The sequence below is a fragment of the Penaeus monodon genome, chromosome 10 (genome assembly GCF_015228065.2).
Source record: "Penaeus monodon isolate SGIC_2016 chromosome 10, NSTDA_Pmon_1, whole genome shotgun sequence".
Lineage (NCBI taxonomy): Eukaryota > Metazoa > Arthropoda > Malacostraca > Decapoda > Penaeidae > Penaeus > Penaeus monodon.
This window is the reverse complement of record NC_051395.1, coordinates 32,041,899-32,054,398: the sequence shown is the minus strand read 5'-3', so window position 1 is coordinate 32,054,398 and position 12,500 is coordinate 32,041,899. Positions and strand designations below refer to the sequence as shown.

At 35.6% G+C, this 12,500-nt stretch overlaps 1 protein-coding gene and 1 non-coding gene across 4 annotated transcripts in view; both read left to right on the top strand.

The window, feature by feature from the left end:
* Positions 1-51, top strand: part of Trnar-acg — a 73-nt gene extending 22 nt beyond the window's left edge. Inside the window, exon 1 of the tRNA in view lies at positions 1-51. This exon is cut by the window's left edge and continues 22 nt beyond it. This is a non-coding gene — a tRNA (tRNA-Arg).
* Positions 52-7,121: 7,070 nt separating this feature from the next.
* Positions 7,122-12,351, top strand: LOC119578021 (proton-coupled folate transporter-like). Of its 3 annotated transcripts, none has more exons than XM_037925734.1 (5): positions 7,122-7,299; positions 8,700-9,093; positions 10,390-10,632; positions 11,088-11,553; positions 12,173-12,351. In XM_037925734.1, the coding sequence occupies exons 2-5, from the start codon at positions 8,827-8,829 to the stop codon at positions 12,280-12,282; spliced, it is 1,086 nt and encodes a 361-aa protein (XP_037781662.1). In that variant the 5' UTR covers positions 7,122-7,299; positions 8,700-8,826; the 3' UTR covers positions 12,283-12,351. The 3 variants fall into 3 exon arrangements, with proteins under 3 accessions (XP_037781662.1, XP_037781661.1, XP_037781660.1); XM_037925733.1 differs by having other exon boundaries at positions 7,122-7,308; XM_037925732.1 differs by having other exon boundaries at positions 7,122-7,803.
* The last annotated feature ends 149 nt before the right edge of the window (positions 12,352-12,500 follow it).

Here is a 12,500-nt window from a genome sequence, read left to right as displayed (position 1 = left end):
CGCGTCTGACTACGGATCAGAAGATTCCAGGTTCGAATCCTGGCAAGGTCGCTAAATATAATTCTTTATATTTTTTTCTTTTTTTACGTTGTGTTTGTTTGTTTTTATCTTACTTTAATAATGTTGGTGTATTTAGTATATTGATAATGTATTAACCAACAGTATACATTGCTTTTATCCAACAACATAACTTACTGTCAGTATTACTTTTTGCTACTCTACTCTATATCCTGTTGTTGTAATCAATTCACTATAGTGTACATTTTAACAATAATGCAAATGTGAATATCACGAATCTATTGACATTCAGCGCATTGAAGTCATAATAAAGTTCAAGTAATGTTAGCAACTTTATGGTAATAAGGGACTGCAGTTTTGAAAATCATTACTTAAGGGAGTACCTACAGGCCTTGTGCGCAACGGATAACGCGTCTGAACTACGGATCAGAAGATTCCAGGTTCGAATCCTGGCAGGTCGACTTAAATTTTAATTTTCGTGTTCAATGTTTTTCATATACCTCAGAAATAGCTAGATTGTTAATCCCAAACAATGACTATCTGGCTTCATATTTTACCAGTGCATTCGAAATCCAAAATTAATTATCAATTATTTTATGAAACTATGATAAACAAAGACTAGCGTTATCCGTTTTTCTTTTTTTTCTTTTTTTTTAATAGATGTCCATTACTGACTATGCAGTATACTACGCAATATATTTCCCATAACCGAAAAGCAAACTAGTATTTTAATTCCAGATGCTACGTTATACATCAGTTATGAACAAAACAAGAATGCTTTCGCTCATTATTATATCGGCTGTGTGTGGGCGTTTCCGCTATCGGGGCCTTCGTGCTACCCGAGGAACTCCTCAGACCATTGGCAGAAAGTGGCCGGGCATTGATGCTTCGGCCTCTTTCACAGCCGCATGATCACTAGGAAACTTTGGTTGGTGTGTGGAAGGAAGAGGTCTTTGTCATAGCAAAGTAATGCGGAAGTACATACTTGTTACAGAATGGGGGTTTACGTCCCACCAGCGCCATTTTGAGGTACCGCGATACAACCAACGCTGTCCGGTCAACAGACGCGTGTTTATACTGTCAGTAAGAATGACAGAACATAAAATTTGTATGATAAGACAAAACAAAAATATCTCGTGGATCATCTGTCTTTCATTTTTCCCTATCGATGTTTCATTTTCTCTGCTAATAAACTACCTTGCAATTGAACTTACACTCGGTCAGCACATTAACGTCTTGACAACACCAGGAGATTATGTATACTAATGTATACTGCATTTCTAATATATCTTTATCAAAATTACACGTATTTCTGACAGGAAAATCTCTTACCTAAACCATACATATATCGGTGTAATTTAGTAAAAATAAATAAAAATAAATAAATAAATAAATGAATAAACAAATAACAAAATGAAAAATATAAATAAACAAATTAAAATTTGGCCCTTAGGGTGGTGTGGAAAGCTAGACCTTGAACGAAGTCTTGGGGGACCTCCCCACTGATCTCTTGCATTGTGAAGATATTCTCATTCATACTTTTTTCTATATTTATCGCAATGAATACAGTTAAGATAATGATATCTAATGAATACGGATTAACCTCTTGCATTCATAAGCGGGCATGGGCCAATAACTGTTTTTTTTTTTTTTCAGAACTTGAATGGTTCTTCTACTGTGACCATGAAATCCTGAATCTCCTTTTTTATTGATTATTTCATTATCATTTCAACAAAATACTAAGCCATATTTCATTGTAAAATAAAAGATCCATTTATTTATTCCATAATGACGAAAAGTTAAATATTTTGTATTTTGTCGGTATGACAGAAAACGAGATGTAACACCCGCTTTCTGTTGCCGTTTGTAAGGAGTAACTAAACTAACAAGGTCGAGGCTGTTAGTTGTTTAACATGTATACACATTACAGCCACTAGTGGACAGAAATGTAATCTTTTTTTATTACTCTTGTATCCAGTGACCTCAGGTGAAGGAAAGGAGGCAGTGTGTATTGTTTGAATTATTGGTGAATTCCATTCTCTAAAATGACAAGGTGTTATTCTTAAGCACGAATGAGGCATTCCCAGCGCAGAATTTTACTCGAACTGTGTGGATAGGACGTCATGTTCCGGGGTCAAATGAAGGGGTTTTGACGTAATTTTTTCTGCATATTTTGATTATTAAGCGTTGAGTTTTCTTCGTGTACTTCGTGAACCTTCAGGTCACCCGTAGTTTAGGTTTTCGAAAAGTGTAGAAAGATTATTGAAATCAATGTTGAAGACAAAATAATGAGAATTTATGGAAAACATAAAGGTTAGGGGGGATTATTGAGATAGTTCTATCGTTTTAGCAAAACACTGACTCGAGTGTTCCATTTTCGACCTAACAGGGTCGTTCCAGTACTGCGCTAAAGACCATAGTATATTACGTTATTCACATGATTTTACAATTATTAGTGGACTTGTCCTCCTAACCACCACTTATGAGGGATGCTGCCCCCTCTACCCCCGCTACGGCTAAAAGAAAAATATATCTACCTTATATGATCTGACAAGACGAAAATATTCCATACTATAACCTTCCTTAATAAATTCAGGTTGTAAAGGTTGTTGCATGATTTTACGACTTCAAGAGGTCTGTGTCCCTAATACTCTTTCAAAATCCTGAAAGGGGTGGCATCCCGCTTCCCTACTCCCCTAAGTCCACATTATATACACATCTCATTTTCTTGCGGAGGAACTAGGTGTATACATAATCTTAACTTACTTTGGTGGGCATTTCTTTTATATTTGGTCTGTTCCTTCATATCTATCGCACATCATCGCTACTATGAAACTAATTTGGCATTTCGTAATGGATTTCCATATTTCGTGGGAAGACAGTCTAAGAAAACAAGAAATAAAAATATGTATTTCATATTTGCAATGACCGAAGTCAAAGAGGCGGGTTTTAGCTCGATAATTGCCAACTATTATTTTCACCAAAGAGTGGTTACCTATTTCAAGCTACCTTGCTGTTATCTATAGAGTGAACATTTAATACAGCACTGATATATGATACATGTTTATTTCAGTTGTTTAGATTATTTTCAAACAGTTCTCTATAGCTTTATTTTCAATAATATATATAATTACGAAGATATACAATTTATTATGTTCATAGAATATAGTAAATTATGTCAGGCATGGTTTAAAATCCTTCCACGCATGAGACAAAATCGTATGTAACAAATATATTCCTGATATTAGTAAGGTAAGCAATAACACTCCTCTGAGTTTTGTTTTTTAGTAGAGAAGCTGGAAAGTCACGGTTATTTTTTCTTTTATTACAATAGCTCCGTCTCATTTCGCAATCCTTCCAAGTTCATATTTTAAGTAAGATTTTTTTTCATTAAAACAGAGGCAGTTATAACGGTTTTCAAAATTGACAGTTCATCCTTTGTTATTCTTTATCTCACAGTTTTACAGTTTCTGTAGTTAAAAGTTTGTGTGTATGTATGTATATATATATATATATATATATATATATATATATATATATATATATAATACATATATATATATATATATATATAGTATATATATATATATATATATATATATATATGGGAGAAAAAAAACGCAATGCAAAAACTAGATGTATTGAAAATGGGACAAAGGATATATATATATATATATATATATATATATATATATATATATATATATATATATATATATATGTGTGTGTGTGTGTGTGTGTGTGTGTGTGTGTGTGTGTGTGTGTGTGTGTGTGTGTGTGTGTGTGTGTGTATCTATATCTATATCTATCTGTCTTATATAGGATATATATATATCATTATTATATATATATATATACTTTCTAATATTGAATTTCTTAATTCTGACTAGTTCTATTTTACCAATGTCGCCAAAGCATAATAAGAAAGATTTAATAGACAGACCGATAAGATAATGATAATCAAAAGCTGCAGTAATGTAGACAAAGCTGGAATTTTCCAAGACTTTTCTCCATAACAGTTTAATAATAAATTGAGTCCAGCAATGCATGTGTGTAAGTTATACCTTCGTCACACTTCTAAAGTGAAAAATGAAACTTGTAATGTATATGAATCAAATCAATATTCACCTAACGAGCCTTTTCATCCTTGAACTTCAGAAGTACTAATAGAAAGCATAGGAAACCATTATCACTACAATTCTTTTATGTCATTTGCTATTAATAGAATCTGAAACGAGTATAAACTCTGAACAGTTCTTAGTTAAAAGAGAAATGAGAGTGAAACATGTCTCTCTTATCTCTAGGAATAAAGCAACAATCTCTGCAGAAACGCTTTATGGACAGTTGGTAGCTGTATCTTCACCCTTTCAGCCGACACTGCCTTTTCTTGGAACCGCTGCTGTGGGTTCTCGGAACTGAGATACCACTTAGTTGCACAGGTGCTAGATGTGTGTTTATGACCAAACACACACGCACTCACACGTATGTGTGTGTGTGTGTGTGTTATCAGCATTATCATTATCTTGGGTGTGGGAGAGAAGTTGGTTTTGATGTTATTAGCTACTTCAAAGACAGATATACAGTATATATATATATATATATATATATATATATATACACTATATATATATATATATATATATATATATATATATATATATATATATATACATATACAAACACATATATGCGTTTGTTTGTTTGTATGTGTGTATGTGTGTGTGTCAGTGATCATTTCTGTTTTTCATTGTTAACATCACTATCACAATTAAGATGGTACATAATGACAGCATAACTATGATAACCTTAGTAATAATCGTAACATGTTTATAAGGGAAAAAAAAACATAAATGCAGAATAAAAGATATGGTTGGGAAACTAAATCTAGGTTTAACGTTTTCGTAAACTTCTCAGTATTTAATGAGAGAAAAAAACGGTCATGTTATGCAGTTATATCTATTCAAAGTAAAATTCTCCAACTGACATAAGTTCTTAGCTCAACCCTTTCAAAATTATTTTTAGGGCTTCCGAGCTTGTTATATAATATTCAGTATGCAATATTGATTTTACTGCTACATTAAATATTGCGATTTATTATTATTATTATTATTATTATTATTATTATTATTATTATTATTATCGGCGTCATTATTAATGTATTTCGATATGCGTAGAGTCAGCGGTTTTTTCATACTTTCAGAGAAGGTTATATAAGATACATAAATTAAACAATAACTAATTTGCTAATATACATATATATATAAATATATATATATATATATATATATATATATATATATATATATATATATATATATATATATATGTACACACACACACACACACACACACAACGCAGACACATCGACATCTTTGTTTTTTTCACATGTGAGTCCGGTGTCCAGGCAACAGATTGAGTTGCATGTTGAAATACAATCCGATACGTTATTGATCATGTTGAATACGCAAAAAACAGCTTCCTTCAGGACAGGTTTTAGATGGAGTGAAGATTTCTGATACAGTGGGAGCGTTGGATTATATGACTGAAATAAAGTTAAGTCTGTTCTTTTTTTTTTTTTTTCATTAAATTATTATGATTTTGGTTATTTCAATGCGTATGGTGGTCTGTTTCAATTTTCATAGTTAGAATGCTCTGATATGCGTTTATGTGTTATGGATTCTATGTCTGTGTACACCTGTGTGTCTCTGCGAGAATGAGAGCATTCATAAACATAGCGAGGAAAAAATGTATGTGCAAATATGTATTCCCGTATCGATATAGTTTTTTGTAAGTAATAATAATGCGTTTGCGAATAACCTATTGCAACAGAGAGATTGGACAGTTGCAGATACTGTGTACAGAGAAACTAGCCAGGTGTATCACCCGTTGCAGGAGGTGAGAAGTTCTGCCAAACAACTAAACATGTTGCGTAAGTCATGTGCAACTGTTTCTTTTTTTTCTATTAAGCTCTTATTTTTTATGATTTCTTTCTTGTTCGTTATGTTTTATTTTTCGTTTTCTGTTTTTTCTTAAGCCCGTTATCTTGTGATTCTTATGATATAAAATGTATGGTTAGTTAAGTGGCTTATTCTGCACCAAAATTACCATTGTTCGTCTTGTATAATGCTTTATAATCAGACAAGCTCTACATTGTATGATATATATATATATATATATATATATATATATATATATATATATATATATATATATACACGCTGCATATGCTTGCATGCACTCGCACACTTATGACTGTTTGTGCAGATGAAAAACATACATATGTACACACACACACACACACGTGTATGTGTGTATATATATAAATAAATACCTATATATCTATATGTATCTATATCTATCTATTTATATTTACACACACACACACACAAACATACACATATATATGCACACACACACACACACACACACACACACACACACACACACACACACACACACCCACCCACACACACACACACACACACACACACACACATACACACACACACGCACAAACAAACAAACATATATGCATATATACATATATATGTGTATATATAACAGTTTATTTACTTGTATGTATGCATGTACAGCATGTATACAAACATACGTGTGTCCATGCGCAGGTCTGTATGGTTGCTATGCGTGTGTGTGATTATGCATGTATGTAGGTGCGTGTGTGTGTGTGTAGATGGTTTTATTCACGTTTATTGATAAAGAACGTTCCCACGAACTCACTGGAACTCATCTGCATATCTGACCTTAATAAAATCTTCGGCACATGGAGGCTTGCTTGAACACGTGCCTCCGTTTGTACATGTGTGTGGGCCAGTTCCTCACGTGCGAGTAGTATGAGCACGGACCCAAGGTATATATAACCTTGGGTAGGAGTACGTGTTACATCACCATGCCGGGGGACGGGGGCGAGGCAAGGGGTGAGAGGGGGAGGGTGAATGGAGGGGAGGACTAAGGTAGTAGGAGGGTGGGATGAGGATGAAGGGAGGGAAGGTGTAGGGGGATAAAAGAAGCAAAAGAGGGGTGATATGGGAAGAAGAGGGGTTGGAGGAGGGGTGGATGGGGGAGGATATGGCGATAGGATAGAGACAGGGGAGAGGGCGGGAGAGGGATTGAGAGTGGGAGGAAGAAGGTGGGAAGAGTATGAAAAGTTCGGGGAGGGGAAGGAGGGGCGGCATAAAGAAGTTTTAGACTCCGCTGGTCCAGGCGATCCAGTCAAGCGACACATTCGGAGACGAAGAGACCCACCAAGGGCGCTGCCAGGGGTACTCAGTGTGAGAAATCGGATACTGTGAAAAGCGCTGTGAAGTGTGGGAAGTGTCTTGCGATGGGACTGAATTTCAAGGAAAATGAATCTATAACCTCAAGAAAGTTTTCGATACATAATACATCTTGATTCGGAAATATCGCCTTGTTAATTCTCTCTCTCTCTCTTTTCCTGTCTGTCTATTCATCTATCTACCTATCTCCCTCTTTATAAACACTTCTTTCATTTCCTCTATTTTACTCAACATTTTCTTTCCTTTTCTTTCTTTATCCCCATTTCCATCTTTCACATCATCACCCACCCCCTCGTCACCATTATTACTATATCATACTCTGCCCTTCAGCGGGAAAAAATAAATAAATAAACAAAGCAGAAGAGAAAATTCCAGCAAGACTAGAGAGCTACAGAAACAAACGTCAGGCTGACTGGTACGAGGACCTACCTATATGTGCTTAAGTAACTGCAGCCGTTCGCACACCTGGTTTTGGGTATGACGTCACAGGTAGGGAAGGTCATTCACTGCCGGTGAAAATATGGGCGATTGTTGGGCGAATATCTTAATTATTTTTGTTATAATCATTTTGGTATAATCACAATCGCCGTCATCGTTATTCTTATTACTATTATCATCATATAATAATCATCAGTCATCAACTCTGTCATAATCATTATAAGAATCTGTATCATTACTGTTATGATCATTATCATTATCAGTATCATTACATCAACATTGTTATTGCTATTGTTATTATTATTATTATTATAATTATAATTATTATCATTATTATAATAATTATAATTATTATTATTATTATTATTATTAATTAGTAGTGTCATATATTTTCATTTTTTCATGTTTATACTTTTGGATGAATAACAATGATTTTGATATTATATCGCCAGCATTATTTTCTTTCATGCTGCATTAACTAGACTCTGTTATTTGTCATGCTGCTATCTTCAGCATCATGCTGTTGCTAGTTATTTACTACTACTGTATTTATATGATGTGTAAACTGCGTTATTTAATCAAAAGTCTTATCGTTACCATCATTAGTATGCTTAAAATTATTTGTATTATTAAGTATCATTGGATGTATAATTCTTAGGGGCATTAATACCATTATATTTCTTTTGTTATCGAAATTCGTATTACTTTTAATATCAACATAATGATGATAATTTTGTTGCTGCTACAATTTTTATTGTTGTTATTATTATCGTCATCATCACCATAGTCATTATTATTATCATCATTGATTATATTAACATTATTATTATCACCAATACTATTACCATGACCATTGTCATTATCTCTATTTCTATCACTGTTTTCGTTGTTAAGTATGGTCATTAAATCAAACATGCTTTACATTTGTTTACACGATTACCTTGCAGCATACATTCAAACCGAAAGAATGCACCCACGGTTAACTAGAACAAATATCTAGTATATATGAATTAGAACCAAGCTTGATCGAATTGTGAAATGTGAAGTGCGAGGCGTGAATGCGTCTGGCGAAAGATGGGGCCGAATAACAAATCAATCCCCATTTTGGAAACGGGAGACAGTCACAAGGAAACAACGCCACTGCTTAACCCCGGTGGTTATCCACGATTATACAATTATCCACCGGACAATCCAAGTCATATGTTCACCAGGAGGAAATCCAGAGTTCGAGACCGTCTAAGGTTCATCTTGAAGAACGTCACGGTAGAGCCTTTTATGCTGTTGAACGTGTTGGCTTGGACGCTGCAGACGACGCTCGTGACGAACCTCGTGCTTGAAAAGGTGAGGAAAATGAATGTTTTGATTTTTTGCCCGATGATATTTTGTATAACCAGGCAGGTGTTTTCATTTTGTTTCTAGCATTTGTTTGTTTCTTTTCCTTGAATTTTATTAATTGTTAGTAGTTTCATTTTCTATTCTAGTCATGCATTCAGTTTGGCCTTCTGTAATATTTTAGTCATTTTGCCGAGATTTTTTTTTTTTTTTTTTTTTTTAAGATTAAAAATGTATTCCATTTTTTAAATCATATAATTATATTAATGTGTCAGAAAATTATAACTTAGACATTTCCACGCCATATCCATCATTCCTATTTCTTCTTTAAACTATTATGAAGAGAACTTGTAATGAGAAATCACACCAATATTATGTCTTAGACTCATCACGCGCCAAAACTGAAGTGGGTTTTACCTAATGAGTCCTTTATTGTTGTAGTTATGTTTCATTTCATATTTGTAGACTCCTGTACATGTCAATACTTTTTTTTAGCTACAGTGTTGAAACATTTGGCACGATAATACGCCAATTTACACCTATAAACTGCTAATGAACAATATATGTTTAAATGTAGTTTACACGAATGGACTTAATCTATAGATGTAGATGACATTAAGGTACTCACTGAATATGATTTATCAATTTGCCGTATGTTATTCTGATATCATTTATCTTCGTGAATTTGTGTTGAAGAATACACAGTAATCTTAGTAGTCTTCGTTGTTTAAATGAGCCGTACGCTTTATAACTTTTGAAGAGACAGTCCTTACAAACATAGTAATCGACTGAAGGACGTCAAAATTTCTCATGTCCCTTTGTGTTTTTCTTGACAAGACTGTGGTATCGATGGGTTTGGTATCTTTAACGTATACTCGTTCTGTTTCTTTGTCTCGCTTATAATGTTAATGCATAAATACATATGAGATAAATGAGATGCGTCCATATTCCAACCGACTTAACTTCTCCGGAAGAAACAACAAAGTAAAAGCAAACCTCATGTAACAAAACAAAACAAAAAACAACTTTACCATATGTTAGGCCTACGTACCCTCGTCTTTTGCGTCTTATTTCAGCTGCGCTGTGTTTATATGTACACGCGCGCGTGCGTGCGTGCGTGCGTGCGTGCGTGTGTGTGTGCACGCACCACGTGTTTGAGTGTTTGAGTTAACTGACAGCGTGTAGCTGTATAAGCCAATTCACTTTCCACACAAGCACTACCTCAATAATCACCACATTGAATATGATCTACGAGCAACAAATAGATGGGCATCAACAACTTTCCATTCCACCCACCGTCCGCAGGTATGCGAGAGGAGGCACAACCACACTTCCGCCGAGTGCCAAAATATCTCCAGCCTCGGAGCCCCGGAAGAGGGCGCCATCCAGCGCGAGGCCACCTGGCTCTTGATGGTGCAGGAGGTAGTGGCCAACATGCCCGCTGTGTTCTACGTCCTCGTGCTGGGTTCCTGGAGCGATAAATACGGGAGGAAACTGCCTATGTTACTTCCCTTTGTTGGGAGTTTCTTGGCGACTGCCATTTACATGGTGAGAATGCTATTGGTCATCATAACTGTTATCATTGCATTATTGCTATATTATTAGTTTTGTAATTGTCATTTGCAATAATGGGTGAGATGTAGATCCCGGACATTGATGTATCTATTATCATTATAATTGTTACTGTGAAATGATGATAACAGCAGCCTACGTATTGGTATCATTTATCAGTATCATTAATGTTGTCAGTAATATTGTTTTCATTATAATCATCACCATTATTTTCACCATTGTTGTTTTTTCCGCTGCGTATTTTGATTATTATCAGTTTTAGTTATCACTATAGTAACTTTTACGTTTATTGCATAATTTACCATTTACCATCAAATGTGCAGCAACACCAATAACAGTATGATGATAACTGTACTTTCATTTTCCATTATATTGTAACACAAACACCGTCCCTCAGTTTACAGAAGAACCTAATATAAATTTCCACACAGACGAACGCTCTGCTTTGGTGGCTCCCCGTGGAACTAGTGGTCCTGGCCGGCATCCCCCGAGGTCTGAGTGGCGGCCTCATTACACTCCTGATGGCCACCTATTCGTACGTGTCCGATCTCTCGGGCCTCCAGTCCCGCACCCTCCGCATCGCTTTCCTGGACTTCGCGATGTTCGTTGGCGCTCCTTTGGGCCTCTTCCTCAGCAACCTCATCTTCTCCCGCTTTGGCTACGTGGGCGTGTTCAGCATCAGCGGTGCGGGCTTCGTCCTCAGCGTGGTGTACATCGTCCTCCGCATCGAAGACTCGCGCGAGCACCACGAGGCCAAGTGCGACATGGTCCGCGACCTCTTCGACCTGACCAACGTCCGCGCCACGCTGAATGTGGCCACCAAGCAGAGAAAGGGCCATGGCCGGGCCAAGATCTTTGCGCTGATATTCGCCATGTTTCTCCTGCTTTTCATCACTGGTAAGCGTCTACTCGTTTTCCTTGAGGCGAGGCACTGAGTAGTATTTCACTCACCCTGGGTCCTGTCAAGACCCGTCATTTGTTAGAGGGCCCTCCTTTGGTCCATCGTATAAGTAATCGAAGTGGGATGTGCGTCGCAAGGAAAGTTAGTTCAAGGATATGCCAGTAGCAGAGAAATTCAAACTTTACAACCTCCTTTTATCCCCGATGAGTTACGAAGAATTAAAATTCTAGTATGTATACCTTTGTATATGTTATGAAAGCCTGGTCTCTTAGATTTCAGTTTTCTTGGCAGGTTTGTTAATGTTATTAATATTTGAATAACAATTTAATAATCATAATATCAATAAGAATGATAAAAGTGTCAATATTAATAGTATGGGAAAGAAACAATTCAAGACAATTCAAGGACTGGGGAAATCAGGATCGGTCACTAGCACCAACTCATAGATTCCTTGCTGGCTGAGCACACGTGAAGCCATCTGTATTTAACAAAAAATTCCTAAAATCTAAAGTAGACAATGCATAAACCCGCTGACATTGGGTTAAAGGATTCATTATATTATCATAAACTTTGTAGCACTTAGGATAATTTACATATGTAATGTTTCTTCACCAGGTGGAGCGCAGTTAGAATACCTGTTCGTCAAGAAGAAGTTTAGCTGGACCTACGAGCAATTCGTCTACTTGAGTATATTTGACATCGTGTTCGGAAGCGTGGGTAAGTAATGCGAAATTAAAGCCAAAAGTTACGGACTCGAATGAGAAAAAAAATCATTGCTTTTATCATTGTTGTTGCTGTTCTTTTGTTAGAATAAACCCTGGCGAAAGCTTTCATTTGTATCTACCTTTGATTAAAAGATTATAGTTTGTATACAAGTTAATCATGCAGATGACTTTTTGAAATAGATTTAATAGCAATAGTAAATAAATAAACATTATACTAC